At 36.7% G+C, this 17,685-nt stretch overlaps 1 protein-coding gene across 1 annotated transcript in view; it reads right to left on the bottom strand.

Annotated features, from left to right (window-relative positions):
* Positions 1-203: 203 nt before the first annotated feature.
* las1l (LAS1 like ribosome biogenesis factor) overlaps positions 204-17,685 on the bottom strand; it is a 43,245-nt gene continuing 25,763 nt past the window's right edge. Inside the window, exons 8-13 of the mRNA XM_052021115.1 lie at positions 12,736-12,821; positions 11,818-12,030; positions 8,622-8,769; positions 6,629-6,966; positions 5,257-5,407; positions 204-737 (exon numbers count right to left, since the gene is read on the bottom strand). Coding sequence (XP_051877075.1) covers positions 647-737; positions 5,257-5,407; positions 6,629-6,966; positions 8,622-8,769; positions 11,818-12,030; positions 12,736-12,821 — 1,027 coding nt within the window. The 3' untranslated portion in view covers positions 204-646. The remainder of the gene's footprint in view (positions 738-5,256; positions 5,408-6,628; positions 6,967-8,621; positions 8,770-11,817; positions 12,031-12,735; positions 12,822-17,685) is intronic.

Below are 17,685 nucleotides of genomic sequence, written 5' to 3'. Positions count from 1 at the left end.
ATTTTCTCAGAAGGAAAGCATCAAGGGTGCACATATAACTCCCATAAACAATAAATAAAACCTAAATACATATTTTTTTTATATAAGGAGACAGAGCTTTATCAAGAAGGCCTGCATTCTGCTTTCCCGTCAATGGTCTTGAGACAAGAACTGTGAAAGACCAAACCATAAGCAACAAAAAAAAACGAAGTACTGGGACTGAGTTTGCTGCTAGAATTTATTTTTGTAATAGGAAAGATGGCAGCCACCTACCAGTTTACATACATATAATATTACAGATTTCATAAACAGATATGATTAAGTTTACAATTGAAACTGAAACATTTAGTTTAAAAGTACCAGTTTTGGCAGATTGTAACTGATCTTCAGATTGTCAACTCCAATTTTGGGTCTGCCTGCAATGTTGATCTTTATTCTGACAGTCCATCATAAACAAATTGTGAGGACTTTGAAAGACATGGTAAATATTGAAAATATACAACAGGGCTATCAACTTCTGAAAAAAATGATAAGTGAAGAACATTCAACAAACAGCCGAATATCGGATATATGTGAAACCGTGTGCACATTCATACACATCTGAATAGGGGACCAGAACAAGTTGAAAAGGAAAAAGTAATAGAAGATTTGAAAAATAAAATCTTCATTAGAACAACTTCAAACCAGCTTTCAGTCTGTGCAGGTCGCCCTGATTCCACCATAAACCTTCTGGGTCTACACAAGGCAATCCTGTGATACTGTAAAGGAAAACAATATTGAGAGATAAATAAAGTTGAAAAGTTTCCAATAAAAGCGCATTAAGGGGATGCAGTGCATATATAATTGGAAGATTGCAGCTTTATTCCTAATCTGAATTCAGTAAACTGAACTCAGATACAAGCAACTCTGGAGTCAGGAAGTAAACGAATGGGAGATTAAAAATGTATCACTCAGCATTTCTATTTGTGATTTAATGAATTCCATAGGAAGGTACATCAGTTTGTAGTTTGGGCAAGGATAAGATGAGGCTCCCTCCCCAAACTGTCAATTGCATGCCCACATTTGCTGCCTTGGCTTCTATTTACTAGTAGAACAACAGCCTCACAAGAATCAGTGCTTTTAGCACAGTTGGGAAAAGATTGGTATTTAAAACCTATCTATTGCTCCAAATCTAATGTACATTACAATGGTGTTATCCAAAATTTAGTACTGAGACCACAACTCTTTTTGCCATACATTACTCACTTGAACTTGGCTATACAGGATTCAATTCCAAAGTATTTGGATGGCACAAAACTCAATGTTATGAACAATGAGACAGATAGTAAATTATTTAGCACATACTGGTGAAAAGGGTAGGGTCAGATGAAATTTAATGCACAGAAGAGGAAAAAGGGCATTGTGGCAGGAACAATGAATGGAGACAATATAAACTAATTGGTACAATTTAAAAAGTGCTTCTGATAAAGATGTTCAAGATCATAAAGGATTGGAGAGTAATTAATGGACTGATCAAGAATAATATGAATATAAAAATAAATATGAAAACATAAATGAATATACAAATATATCCTAAGTGGCTGTGATCTGGACCAGTGGTGAAGGGGTGGTGGAAGCAAATTCAATAACCTTAATAAGAGAACTAATATATACTTGAGGAATAAAACTTGTATATGGGTCAAAGAAAACAGCCATGGAATGTTATTAGATGGCCTAGAGGGTTGGCACAAGCACCCTGGGGTTGCCTTTAATATAATTTCATCCAACACCATGAGAATTACAAGATAATAATGCTTAGAGTATCTGGCTAAAAACCATCCTTCACTGTCACGATAAATCTTTTGTGGTTTCCAGATCATTATCAGTAATATAACATGGCAGAGTATTCTGGCATGACAGAAAAGCAGGAAGCCCGATCTGCCCAACCTATTAGGATGCACAACATCATCTCAGAACCCAAAAAAGGTTAGCTGGAGCTCAGAAATATAAAAGGCCATCATTCACTAGCAGGTGATCATAAATACTCAGCGTACTGAATTTTCTCCGGGGACCATCAACTAAGACTTTGCCATAGGGTAATTCTAAACGTTCTTCCCACAAATGGTGCCAAGGCACGAGGTGAGAAGGTCACAGAAATGTGGCCCTGAGTCATATTCAGCAACTGACCAATAAATTCCACACAAGACAGCCAAATCAAGGTCTGACAACAACTCTGGAACTTACCACCACATTGGATACAATGTTCTACAACACAGGCTTTCCTCCCACTACACTTACATAGGAAAATTTTCTGCTTTTATGCAGTAACATTCTTTACATCAAAAAACAAAAAGCTTACACATGCCCTGGGAGTGTAAAGTGGGTCACCCAACACCATATGAACAATAGAAGTGGATCTTCATGGCTTTGATGTCTGTGGCTAGGAGTCATAAGTCAATACATTTGACACGCTGCAAAACTGCATGTGTTCCCTTATCCTGGCCAGAGGATCGCTGGTGGAAATGTGGTGACAATTACAGCACATATTCAAGTTTTACTCTATGTCTCTGTGACCATAAGTCTGCTAGTCTACCAAACCATTAATAACATAAGTATACATTCAACCATACTAGCAATCCAGCTAATGGATATCCAATTTTGCACTTTTAAACCATTAAGACTGCATGGCTTTTCACCCACATCTCAGTGTGTGGGTTGGCAGCTAAATTGGCTACTGTAAATTGCCTGTAGATGAATGGTATAGGGAGGATAAAATGGGTTAGGGTAGGATTGGTGCAAAACTGGCTGCTTGGTCGCTGGGCCAAATGGTCCGTTTCCATGCTGTATTTCTCTATGACCATTTCAAGAGAGAGGACAATGTTTAGATTTGTATTTCAGTTAGTATTGAGTAAATGCTGCATTGGATCTTTCTGCCTGTGAAAATGGATGGAAAAGCTGTACAGTTGAAACATTACTTCTACCTGCTTGTATTCCTGTTCGCTAGGTGCAAAAGCTGGTATTTTTATAAACCGGGTACAGAAAATGAAGGTTAATGATATTTTACAGATCTCCGTACATAGATTCCAAATGCTTCTAGCTTTGCATCATTCAGAAAGGACTCCTTCTGTCCATTTTAGGTTCATACTGGATGTGCTCATACTCGTCTGCACCGAAATCCATTTGCTACAGCTGTAATCAATTATTCTCTTTCTACTTTCATGCTCCCATCTATATTGCTTATTGTATCAATTTAACATATCATCAGCCCAGTGGCTTTCTATCCCATCATTCAAACCCATAATAAATCCAAGACCCCAACAGACCCCTGCAGAACACCATTAAATACATCACTTTAAAGCAAATCATTGGTTATGAAGCTCTTTCTATAGATATCCCAAGGACAGAGAGGCATTGCACGAGTACAGCTAGCATTTGCTTCCTCCTGAACCAACTTTTCAGAATTTTTATCAAAATCATTCGGGTTTTTCTGTGACTAACCAGAAAGCATTAAACCATATGAAAAGTATTAGTAGTTTTCAGTAATGTTCTACTTTTTCCAGAGCACATAAGGAAGGAAGATGTTCCCTTATTATGGTTCCTTTGACCTATGCTGTACCTGTTTTCCTATGAAAAAAAACTCCCATTTCATTAACAGCAGAATCAGTAAAGTGTCATTTCCACTCAAACTGGTTCGTCATTGCCTAAAGAAAGTTTCCATGTAAAATTTCAAATATCCTATGTAAGACATTAGCAGTAAGTATTCCCAAACAATCTGTTTAATCCTCTATTGCCAGTGTTGTCCATTCCTTGCCCAAATGCAAAATGGAAACCAGTTTTTGTAAACTCTAGTCACGAGTGATTAAAAGAAAGAAATTATGTGGACATTCAAATAACATCAATTTAGGAGGTGAAATCTGAATAAGGTAAACTAGCCAATAATATAAAAAGATTGCAAAAGTTTTTTTTTTAAGATACACAAAGGGTAAGAGAGGCAAGAGTGGCCATTAGATCATTGGAAAATTATGCTAGAGAAGTAACAGGAAACAAACAGTGGAGGAACTGAATAGGTACTTTGCGTCAGTCTTCACAGTGGAAGACACCAGTAACATGCCAGAAATTCAAGAGAGTCAGGGGGCAGAGACGAGTGTAGTGGCCATTACTAAGGAGAAGGTCTGTGGAAGCTGAATGGCCTGAAGGTGGATAAATCACCTGGATCAGATGCACTACACTGCAGAGTTCTGAAAGTGATAGCTGAAGAGATTGTGGAGGCAATAGTAGTGGTCTTCCAAGAATCACTGCAGTCAGGGAGGGTTCCAGAGGCCCGGAAAAATGCAAATGTAACACCCCTGTTTAACAAGGGAGGGACGCAAAACAGGAAATTATAGGCCAGTTAGCCTCTCAGTAGTTGGTAAGATTTTAGAGTTCATTATGAAGGATGAAATTTCAGATTACTTGGAAGTACATGACAAAAATGGGATGATTTCAGTACAGTTTTGTTAAGGGAAGATCTTGCCTGACAAATCTGTTAGAATTCTTTGAGGAAGTAACAAGCAGGTTAGACAAAGGGGAGTCAGTGGACATTATTTACTTGGATTTTCAGAAGGCTTTTAACAAGCTGCCTTACATGAGGTTGCTAACTAAGAGCCCATGGTGTTAGAGGCAAGGTACTAGCATGGATAGAAGATTGGCTGACTGGCAGAAGGCAAAGAGTAGGGATAAAGGGGTCCTTTACAGGATGGGTGCCAGAGACTAGTGGAGCTCTGCAGGGTTCATTGTTGGAACCACAACTTTTCACTTTATACATTAATGATTTGGACAAAGGAACTGATGGCATTGTGGCCAAGTTTACAGATGATACAAAGATAGGTAGTGATGCAAGCACAGGGAATATGCTGAAGGACCTGGACAAGTTAGGAGTGGGAAACGAAGTGGCGGATGGAATACAACATAGGAAAGTCTGAGGTAGAGGCAGAGACTGGTAAAAGGGATTAAGGGTTATGGGGAGAAGGCACAAAATAGGGCTGAGGGAAGAAAAAAAATCAGCCACAATCAAATGGAGAGCAGACTAGATGGGCCGAATGACCAGTTATGCTCCTATATCTTATGGTCTTACATTATCTGTAATGATGAAATACCTTGTAGTGTAACTGATTCATTACCGAATGTTTTATTTACTTAAGCAAAATACTGCACATTTACCAGCAAAGCGGTGAAGTTGTGCACTTGCAATCACCAGCATGAATCTTTCCCCACATTTACAAGTTGGAGAAGGTAATATTAACCAGATTGATCATTTACCTCAGTTCAGTACTCTGGTGATCCATGGTGTCCTTTGTTGTTGGCTGTGGCAACACTGGCATCAAGGTGTAATTGTCCACTAAAAAGCAGTTTGGGTCTTCACTTTGGCCTGGTACTTTACCTAAAGGATAATGCTTCCATGCAATTTGATCTAAGAAAATCAGAATTATAACTTTACTATAGGACTTTGACTGTTCTATAGCATCCATCTTTCATATCAAACAGTGTCTAATGAGGAACTTATGAAATGAAATGTTCAAAAACACTTCCTGAATCAGTAAGTATTACTACTTGAGTACAGTTCCACAGATATATCTAACATTCTGGTAACTCTAATGTGCAGAAGCAGTGTATTTTGGCACGTTATAGACCAGGAAGAAATTTGGATCCAAATTAAGCCTCACCTTATCTGACCTCATGCAACTTCATGACAATCAGTAGACCTACAGTTGAAAGCAGCCACCATCTAAATGAGGTGGTGCATTTGTTTGGATAATGTTATGCCCAAATAACTCCCATGGCTGATCCCAGTTAAATCATCTAGTCTTGGAAACTGAATCCATGGTGTTCAGTTATTATGAATGAATACTACACTGGGAAACATTTTTACACAGTTGGCATTGTGTATATTTTATGCAAAAATTGATGTATTTTTCCATTTTAAGGTCAAGTTACCTGTCTGCCCACAGATTTAAAAGCTTTACCAAGTAAATTACTAGTAAACTGTACCTATTGATCAACATAGTTAATGGATAGCTTTGCAAGGAATTGTGAATGCGGATTTAATAGTTCCTAAAGGGAAAAAAAGAGGAATTTGCAATAACTAAAGTGATAAAGTGCATTATGTAGTACTATAATAATTTAACTAATGATTATGAAGAAATGGGTCAGATCTGCTAACATTTAATTATTTTTTTCAATGTCAGGAATGTATCAGTGGGTTTAGTAATTGCCAAAATCTGTTGGAGTTGAGTAGTACTACATTGACACCACTCGAGTTTAATTTCCTATGAAAGCACTGTTTATTCTGGTTGTATAAATATTCTTCTGTGAACTAGCTTAAACCAGTTTATTTAAACTGAAAAAGTCTGGTTATCATTCTGTGTGAAAGATACCTAAAAAATGTCTCAACTGTAGAGAAACCACAGGCACTGGAATTTTAAAAATAACAAACTGCTTAAGAGACTGCTGTTGACGCAATGTAGAGGAAGTTTCAACTCGTCTTTTCTATGCTTTATTCAAAGAGGGAGTTTTTTGTAGTAGTCATTATGTACTTAAATTGAAAAGTTTTCCATTCCATAATACTTAAACAAAATCTACACAAATATACCACTTGAAATAAACTAAAAAAAGCATCAAAGCAATGGCACACCTGTACATATCTGCCATACTGATCCCTCCAGGGACTGAATCGTCTCAGTTAACACTTCAAGGTTGACTGTTTGTGTCTGTTCCTCTCCAGAGGCGTGGACCACCACAGGTTCAGTGTCCATTATGAATTCAGTATGCACTGTACTAGTTAGCTGGTTTGATGGCTCAGCTCCATTCATCATTGGTAGGTTTTCCACTGTGTATACTGGTAGATGATTACAGCCAATTGGGAAGTCAGAAATGCTGAAGGAACCTGGTTCCTGAATGTATATAGAACAGAGCTGGAGAAGTTTCTGTTGTGTGGTAATGGGTAATGGAGAGTCCATGTCAGTTAAAATCCTGAAATTGTACAGCAAAAGGCAAGTCTTATTTTGTCATCTTTTGTAGAAATCTATGCTCATCAGTTTCAGGAAATAGAAATCGAAAAGACAATCAGTGGATGTTTGCCAAGGTGCTACACAAAAAAGGATTCTGATCATAATGAAAGATAGGTAAACAGATTTATATGTAGCATAAACTCAAGCTTTGTATAGAAGTACTAAAAGTTTACAAGATTTTTTTCCAGACAGTTATTAGGATATGGAATGTCACAAAGCTAACACAGCCTTTAGTAAAACTTGCTATAATCTGGATTGTTTTCTTGAATAAGTTTATAACACAAGGCCATTCAGCACACTGAATTCTGGAACCTTAATATAAAGAAAATTTCTCCTAATCTATATTGAAGATTTTAAATTTACTTCCTCTAGTTCTGCTTCACTAACCATGGGGGGGGGGGAGGGGGTGGAAGAGAGCGGGGGCAGTTTTCCTGAAGCACTTCATCAAAATCCCTCAAAGGCAAAGATCTCTACTGGATATTTACTAAACCTTCTTTGATCTAATAGAAAATGGTTCAATTCTCTAATCTTCCCTCATAACTGAAGTCTGCTATCCCTTAACATTTAAGTGAATTTGCCCAGTGTAGCAAAAATATCCCAAGGGACTGCACAGGAACATTATCCAACAAATTTGTGCTGAGCCACGGTGGGGGGGGAGGTGAGGTGGCAAGATCCGTTTCTGAGCACAAAGATAACTGTGGTTATTGATGCTAATTACCTCAGCCTTTTGATACTGATGTAGCTATTCATTAGATCAGTGAATTTGGCTTAAACATGGGAAATCATTTGGCCCACTGAAACTCTGCCAGCTCTCCAAGCAATCCCATCAATCTCTTGACCCACAAAACCAGTTGTCAGAAAAGCTTGCACTCAGTGTAAAATGTTATTTTAATTATAAACATTATGTCATTAAAAAGTTCCAAAGCTTGTCAGATCTAATTTAGTGCTTCTAAACCCATGATGGTGTTCTTTAATAATTCATGTTTTTCTAAATGAATACTAATTTTATTATATAATGGTTTCTGGAAACCTGCTTGCTGATGTTAGCTTGAGTAACGACCTGCTCATTTTCTACATTTTTGACCAAAGACATTAGTAATGTTCCAGTTCTCCAGAGCAATTTCTATATTGAAACATAATTCAAAGATTTTAGTTACAGCCTCTGCCATTTGAGCGTACAATCAGGGATAAGGCACCCCTTCTAAACAGAAGATCCATTATTTTTTTCATGATTATTTCTTTGTTAGAAATTATGATTTCCCATGCTGCCATTTCTTCTGTTCCTTTTATTTCCACAACCAGTGTACTGTGCAAAATTATGTGCCATTTCTAGCAAGACTTCATATCAATACTTTTTGGGATCTCTAATCACTACTTCCTTTTCTTTTGCTATTTACTTCAAGAGTTTCTAAAATTTTTGATTTCTTTTTGAGGAGGGGAATTCCTATCTTTCTTCCTACTACCTCCATTCATACATTAATCTTTTTCTTATCCATCATATTCAAGGTCATTTGTTTTTTTAAATATATGTATGTGCACATTACTAGTCCTAGGTTTACTGTATCATGATTACCCATTATGCAGCAAATAAAAGGAACAGAGAGTAATGTAACTCACTGTTGGAGGAGATGAGGTGTTGCCTGACATGGTGCTGCAAGGCAACTTTCTAGAAGATCTTGCCAGTCTAGAGGACATGGAATTAAGAACAACTGCCACATGCTCTTCTTGATTTTCTGACTTCGTGGAAGGCCCCTCACCCTTTTCCCTACACAGAAAAAGCATTGAACAATATAAAAAGTGATAATACTCAATATCTCCAAAGTGCTTTTAGGGAATCATCTTGAAAACAGTAACTGAAGTTACTTTCTATAACTGATCATTTTCATGGTTATCTAGATTACCAAGTTAGAACCAAAAATTCTACAAAGATGTAATTCATAGTCATTTGGATTCTTATTACATTAAGAGTAACAGCCCTGCAAGTTACAGTTGTAAAGGAATTTAACAATATGATGTTGCAAATTGTTGTAAAGAAACTAGAAAGACTGCATCACTCATTACATCTGCCAATTTAGTCAGACCACATGGGTTGCCAAGCAACTGTTTAGTTTTCTGGCATACCAATTTCCTCATGTAATTACATTCCACCAAAACCACTCCTAACAACGTTATGCTCTTTTTAAACAACTCATGGGCACTTTGATTGCTTGTACTTCTACTACATTTCTACTACTTGTGAATTTCTAAAGGACCTCTGTAGTGATATGTGGCCCTATCAGAGTTCTGATTTCACAACTGGGTTATTTACAGAGGGGCAGAAAATCCAGAGATTTATAGAATTAAGTTCATGAAATTATAAACTTACAAAATAAAAAAAAATACAACTAAAATGTTGCCAATGATGAAAAAAATGAAATATTTTGTCTTTCTTCTTTTCAGCTTTATTTCAAACAGATTTTTCTGAAAGTACTTTCCTAGAAAAGAATACATACATTTCCAATGTCTACAACCCGTATCAAAAAGATCAAGAAATTACACTGAGCCATGTCATAATTTTTAAAGATCAAATAACATTACAATCAGATGCATCACAAAATTCAAATCAACTTACTTCTAGCACTTGCAGCTCCTAAATTCCATTACACTGGAAGCATTTCTTCAGTATCTCACCATAAGGATTTGATCAACAAGTGAACTCAACAAGTACTCACAGCTGTTTATTAATGGACAGCATTACAGTTGAGCTCAGTGCTGTTTTTATGTACTGCTCATAAGAGACACTGGACTTCAATCTGGCTACTTTTCTACTCCCTACTCTAGGCCAACTGTAGCAGTACATCCTACAATCTCTACAATGGCAATCCAGAAGTTCAGCACAGGTTGAGAATTAAATCTTGAACCTGCTGGTGTGCACGGCTCAGTTACATACTCTTTGACTGAAATCAGATATGAAGAGAAATCAAAGAAACCCACATGTTCCATTTCATGGTAAATAAAGTATGCCAAAAGGCAAAAATAAAATCACTGATGCTATAAATCTGAAAAACAGAAAATGCTGGAAATAATCGAAAGGTCAGACACCAGCTATGGAGACAGAAAGAGATAATGCTTTGTCAGAGCTAGGAAAACTTGAAAAACAGACAATTTAAGTTGCAGAGAAGGAGGAGGGGGTGGCAGAACAAAAGGAATGAAATCAAGAGAAATAAATGGATGCTGCAGATTATTGTCGGCTGTGAGATTCAAGCGGAAGTCAGTCCTGATGTACCAGTACAGAATGCTGGGTTTGGTTACAAGTTTTGACAGCTATCTGTTGGAAGGAGAGGTGGGGATGGCATTTCAGGTCAATGACCTTTCATGACAGAGCTTTTTCTACCTGGGACATTGGCTCAGTTTTTCTCTTTCTTCTGATGTCACCTGGCCTGCTAAGTGTTTCCCAGCATTTTCTGTTTCAGATTTCCAGTATCTGAAGTTTATTAGCCTTTCAATATCTGGCCATTCCTGATGCAAATTCACTGATTTGTAATATTAACTCAGCTTTTCTCCCTCCACAGATGCTACCTGCCTTGCTGGGGTTTTCCAGCAGGCTTCTTGATTTCAGATTTCCTTTCTTTTTCAATCTTTTTATTAATTTTCAAATTAGTACAAAATAATATATATAACATTAGTAATTATACATATGGTGCAAAGAGATCAGGATAGCAATCATAACAGTTAATGTATACAATCACAAGGAGTAAAAAAAAGTAATCTAGACCTCCCGTTCTCTTATTAAGTGAAGAAATACAAAAGGAAAGATTGAAAAGAAATGAAATTCAATTATATGAAAGAACCCCCAAATCAAAAGAAGTATTGACAATAAACCAAAAAAATCAAAAACTTCAAACAAAAAACTGGACTGATATTTCTTCAATTTTAAAAAAACATTATTATGACGTTAACTCCACTCCTCTGTATTCAAGGGTTATTGAAAGGGATCTGAAAAAGGTCAGCTTATATCATATGGAAATATCGAATAAATGGACTCCAAACTTCCTCAAATTTAAGCGAAGGATCAACAGTACCACTCCTAATTTTTTCTAAGTTTAAACATGCTATAGTTTGAGAAAACCACTGTAAAGTGGTGGGAGGTACTGGATCCTTTCATTTGAACAAAATGGATCGCTTGGCCATTAATGCGAAGGCCAAGTGTCCTAGTCCTGCTCCTAATTTGCTTATTCATCTGTTCTCAGCTAATGCTAAGCTTTGTCATCCATTTTCTCTTCATAGAACATAAAACAGCAAGGCCCTTCAGCCCACAATGTCTGTGTCGAACACAATGCTGAATTAAATCAAATCTCTTTTGCCTGTACATGATCTATATCCCTCCATATTCATGTGCCTTAAACAGCTTCCACCACTCCCCTCAGCAGCCCATTCCAAGCATCTACCACTCTGTCCTGCACCTCTCCTTTAAACTTTCCCCCTCTCACTTTAAATGTGTGTCCTCTATTACTTGACATTTCTATCCTGGAAAAAAGATTCTGTCCATCTGTGCTATCTATGCCTCTCGTAATCTCACAAACTTCTATCAAGTCTCCCCTTAGCCTCCGATGCTAGAGGAAACAACCCAAGGCTTGTCCAACCTCTGTTTTAACTTTATCACATACCATTTCCTTTCTCTCCCACCCCCTGCCCTTTCTCTGCAATTTAAACATGCCTCTTTTCCTAGTTCTGATTCAAGGTCTTGAACCTGAAAATGTCAACTGTTTCTCTCCACAGGTGCTGTCTGACCTGCCAAGTAGTTCCAGAACTTTGTTTTTATAAAAGAACATACCTGCTTTTGCATTGGCTGCAAGTATCTCTGTGATCCAGCCTGTAACATACTGTATCCTTAGTCCTGAAGAATCACAGCAGTGCTTCAGTTCAGTAAACAGTTTTTCTAGCAGTGTTGGTGTGAAATATCGAGAATGTAGGCACTTTAAAAGAGGCTGCCAGAAGCGACTGAAGGTTGAAGGGATTCCAGGATTTGATAAGTCCATAAATTCTCCTTCAAAAAAGGTTCAAAATTCTAAAGTAAGCACAACTTACTTCATATAGGAAACAACATTCGGCCCATCTGGCCCACCTTGGTTCCTGGCAGAAGAAATCCATCAGAACACTTCCCCCCTCGTATTTCCCAGTAAGCCTGCAAGTTATTCTCCCTCACATGTTCATCAACTCCCCTTTGATTCATTTGCCACTTAACTATACTGGGGTAATTTATAGTAACCAATTAACCTACCAGCACATCTTTGCTATGCGAGAGGAAACTGGAGCACCCAGGGAAAACCACAGGGAGACAGTGCCTAATTCAATACGAATAGCACCCAAGGACATTCTTATAAACAGCAAATTGTACGTATTTAAAGGAACATTTTTTTTGAAACCATGTAGTATATTCTTTCTAAAGGCATGAATGTCAAGAACAAAGTAAGAAAAAAAATTGTATATGTAATATGTAGTAAGATATTGTTCACTTCAACAATGGGAAAAATATTAACGTTTTGCCTCTCAGAAAGTCCAATCATTTTACATTGAAGGTAATCACAACATAACGACAGATCTAGTAAAAGACACCGAGGGGAAGCCTGATTGGCACTACACTACTACATAGAAAAAAAGCTGAATTAATTAATTATTCTAAAATGAACTCCATTTCAGTAGGACAAGCAACTGAGTGCAAACAGCTTTACAAATACTGTTAAGCATTTACCTGGACACTCAATATTTAAAGATTTCAGCTGCTCCTCTGTGGGAATAAGGAATCCATCATCCAGGAGAACATCCACTACCATCTCTCTGTAAATGTTGAAGAAAACCATGTTACAATTTTTAGTGTCCACTCAACAGACGTGTCCCTGTCGAGAAAGCAAACAGCCACTTTTAAAAATATAGACCAGTGCTGCTTATAAACTAATAGAAGTGATATGAAAGCAGCAACACAAATTAATGAATTTTTCCCCCCCACACTCTAGAAATTATGCAAGCTTTCCACCATGTCCTGCAACCTTCTCAAAAATGCTGAATACCCATCAGTTCATTCCATTCACAACAAAATTAATTACAATTTAATTCCAAGCAAATAATTTATTTTGTTTGCACACAGATGCAGCTACCCACACTACAATAACTGATTCAAAATGTTTACAACATTCCAAAACTAAGGTGAAAAGAAAAACTGATTTGCTTTTAAATCTTTGACTAGTTATTGATGAATGGCTTTGCAATATACAGTAAATCTCCTTGGTAGTCAAAACAGGATAACTAAGACTTGAAAGAAAAAACTATGGTGTGATTAAGAAACTAACGGTGGGTTAGTTGCAATTTTAATCATTTTGTTAAACAACCAGAATTCTGATGTTTCGAAACATTCAAATGAAAACTCTATAGCATTAATTTTGAATGCTCCAGTGCATAATGTAACAAAGGAGCAGGTACTGCATTATTGATCAAAAAAAATGATCACTGCAGTTACGAGGATGTCTTGAGAGAATCCTTAAATGAGGCCATATGGGTAGGTAAGCTTAGAAATAAAGGATTGCTGGGATTATACTACTTGCTTCCCACTAGTCAGCAGGAAATAAAAGAGCAGATATGTAGGCAAATCTCATAGGGTGTAAAAGAAATAGAATAGTAGTAGATTTCAACTTTCCCAGTATTATCTGGGATCACCTTAGTGTGAAGGATTTGATGGGGTGGAATTTTTTTTTAAAGTGCATCTAGGAGAGCTTTTTGTGCCAGTACATAGATAGTTTGACTAGGGATGGAGTTATGCTAGACCTAATCTTAAGAAATGAATCTGGGCAAGTGAATAAGCATAAGTGCGTTGAAAATTAACAAGTTATGGATAGGGATAAGGATAGTCCAAAAATTAAATGTCTGAATTGGGTGAAGGCCAAATTCAAAATCATTAGACAAGATACTTTCCAGTGAATCTACATCTAATAAGTGGGAATCTTTTAAAAGCCAGAAAGGGTGAAGGGCAAGGATGTCAAGTACAGGGAACCCTGGATGTCAACAGAAAGAGGGTCTGATTAAAACAAAAGGAAGCATATGTCAGGTTTGGTACTGAGAACAGGGAGGGCCCTTTGGGAGTATAGAGAATGTAGGGGGTTTTTGAAAAAAGAAATTAGGAGGACAAAGAAGGGCCACAAGATATCACTAGCAAGTAACATGAAGGAAAATCCCACAGTATTTTATGTATATCAAGAGCAAGAGGGTAACCAAGGAAAGACTAGGGCCCATTAAGGACCAAATGGGCAATCTGTGCTTGGAGCCAAAAGACATGGGCGAGACCTTAAGTGAATACTTTTCACCTCTATTCACCAAGGAGGAAGGCAGTAATAGGTGGAAATATCAATTGGGATGGTGAATTCTAGAGCATGTTAGGATTAAAAAGGAGGTATTAGATATCTTAGCAGGTATAAAGGTAGATAAATTTCCATGGTCTGATGAGATGTATTAACTAACCTCACCAAAACAAGCAATTGTTAATTTTGCCACTGAGACAGATAGGGCATGATTGTCTTTGAAGTTGCTTGGTTTCCTCGGCTAACCATCAACTTTGAAATATTTATGTATTCAATGTCATTCCAATGTCATTCAATGCAATTTATTCTGTGAATGTTGCTTAACATATCACTGATGTTACGGACTCAGTGAAAATCCCTTTAAGATAGAGAGTGTGTGTGTATGTGTGTGTGGGGCGTGCTTACGTCAATAGAAGATAAAGGACGTAATGACGTGGTTGAAGAAGGAAGGAGAAGAAGGAGAGAGAGAGAGAGAAGGGAGAGAGACACCAGCCTGCTTGTTTTCTCTATCGATGGATGAGAAACAATAACTGTGTTTGCCACTGAAATCCATGTATGGAAGTTGGAAGTAATCCGGTGGAGTTCACTTTGTTGCTGACCTGTAGAAGGAAACAGGTATTTGTGTGTGGACGACCACGGTTCGGATGCTTTTCGGGGTGAGGAAGTCACTACCGAGTAAACACTGAAGTGTCGTTTGGGTTCCATCGTGGAACATTTGGATTTCGTATGTACTCTCTCTATGTTTTTCTACATCTACATCTTAGCTTCAGACAACGGTGGTTGTTGAAGAAGCCCTTGCTCATGTTTCACCTTATGGCTTGCGGAACTGAACTTTAAGAACCATTCCGAAACTGGGAGTTTTGGACTTTGTCACACATACACACACACACGAAGAGTTTAGTTTTGGGGTTAACGTTCGAGGTTTAACATTTTTGAATTCTAACATACTAACATTTTTACTTTTATTTTACGTATTATCATAAGTAGTGATTAATAAAATAGTTTTTAACACTGAATCATGCTCAGTGTGTTTCTTTTGTTGCTGGTTTGTGACACTGAGCTTCCAATATGAAGACACTGACCTTTTCAGTTAAGCAAATTTTATTTTAAACCAAATTACTAAATCATATACTGACCACATGTCATAAGGCAAGTGACACAAACTTTTCCCTTGCTCTGTTCACCTACCCCTAATAAGTTTTCAACATCTTGTTTTAAAATATCTGATCTTTAGTACCTGATTACGAAACTAAACTGGCTTTTAGGTCACATGATCAAAACAAATATGGGAACTTCAACAATGACAGCTTCCATTTTAATTTAGAAGTTTGCTCCATGTGTGGAAGGAGCTTATTGATTGGAGGAATCAGGTTAAAGAATAGTTGATTGAAAGCAGTGTTCAAAATTATAATTCTATACAAAATTGTTCTATACAAATCCATGGATCTTATTCCAAAAATAAATTCTACCATTTTCCCATTAATTTATAATCTTCAACTTCAATATGTCCTAGAGAAATAAAAACTGACAAAGTACAAAAAACGCAGAAGTTCAAACAATTACAATTTTGAAATATGCCAAATCCCACTGAAAGTTATAAGGTGGATAAATGCAACAGTAATTCTCCACAGAAAACGATCCATTAAGAGCAAGATCAATTTGCTTTTGGACAATGTTAACTAAAATTGGAATGTTGATCAATTTTCACTTTTCCTGTGAACTCTTAACATCTACCTAAACAGTTTATACAAATGGAGAAGATTTTAAATCTTTTTATGTAAGCTTCATGATATCTGTTGATAATTATGACATTTACGAATTAAAAGTAGAAAACTTGAATTCATAACCAAAGATTTATTCAGATCAGATTACTGACTTAATTACCAAAATGACCATTATTTCCCTTACTAAAAGAGACAGCCATCTGGCAAGTCGCATATATTTAATTAAATCTACCTCTTAAAAAAAAGAATCCCCAGTTTTCTGTAAATTTTGTGTTAGATATAATGCATGCAAGTGGCTAATGAAATGGGATTCCCCAGATAATATCAAACAATTCTCTACTAAAATTTTCCTCAAGATCATTAAGTCAAAAAAACCCATGCCTGTAACAAACAAAAAACATTTCTTTATACATATTAACCTCTGGCAATATGAAATTTTAAGAAGTTAAGTGGTTTAAAAAAAAAGACAAAAACGGAAAAGGAAGTAGTCTGTCATCATACATGCATCAAAGCCAGTGGTTAGCTAAACTTTTTTTTTCCATTTTATCACACTAAGATACAAACTGAAACTTAATTAAGGGGAATGCCGTGACTAAGCAAATGTAGAAATAGGCATTGCAACTGTAAAATAAAAGCAGTAGATATTTTTCTTCCAACTTAAGTTACACATGGAGACAGCATTTGATTGTGATGCTTCTGTTAAGTGCTGGTAGTAAAAGGGAGAAATATCTGAGATGAATTAAAAGTATAACACAAGCATTCGCTACCCATGTTAGACAAGTTTTTCACTGTACCTCGGTACAAATGACAATAATAAACCAATACCAATACCTGCCCACAACCAAAGATATTCCCATTGATCTAGCCATACATCCTCTCCTTCTGTGCCACTCAAAACTAATTTGTTTTCTCCCTTTCCTAGTTCTGATTAAGGGTCTTTAACCTGAAACATTAACCCTTTTTTCTTTCCATAGCTGCTACCAACCTGCTCAGTGACTCTAGCATTTTCAGTTATTGTTCCAATTGAGCCAACTTCCTGTCCATCACTGGACTTGGAGTTCAGTGCCAGAGCATTAAAGTACTGAAATCTTAATGTTCACTTTAATGTTTTTAAATTATTTTCTAGTACTTCAAGATGCCTTAATTTAAATTCATTTTGACCCCTTTTTAGAATGCATAAGCAATTGTGGTTTTGGCATACAATTGGGTAATTTAAATAAGACCATGAAAAAGACATGCAATTAAACCTTTGAAATAAGAAGAAAGGTTTTCAGATCATTTGAACGTTAAGAATTTAATCTATGGAATCAAATTTTTAAAATAGTATTACCAGTGTTAGATTACAATGCAAGACTAAGAGCCAAGAAAGAGTGGAAAATAATAATACAAAGTGGGTCTCACAGGCTTCAAATCAACTTTGCCATTTTATTAGATTGTGTCTGTACTATATTTTAAACTCTATCTACCCACCTACGTTTTAACCCTTAATATCACTCCCCAACACTTTTTCCAATTGCAATGAAATTTTCCTATCAGTCTACTTAAGTTATATTTTGCAGTGGGGCAAGTATGAGGAAAGAAACTCCACATTTTCAACATTCATTGCCTGCAGTAGTACTTCTGGATAGC

This window comes from Pristis pectinata, chromosome 8 (genome assembly GCF_009764475.1).
Source record: "Pristis pectinata isolate sPriPec2 chromosome 8, sPriPec2.1.pri, whole genome shotgun sequence".
NCBI lineage: Eukaryota > Metazoa > Chordata > Chondrichthyes > Rhinopristiformes > Pristidae > Pristis > Pristis pectinata.
Note: the sequence above shows the minus strand (reverse complement) of the source record. Positions and strands in the feature narration are given on the sequence as shown.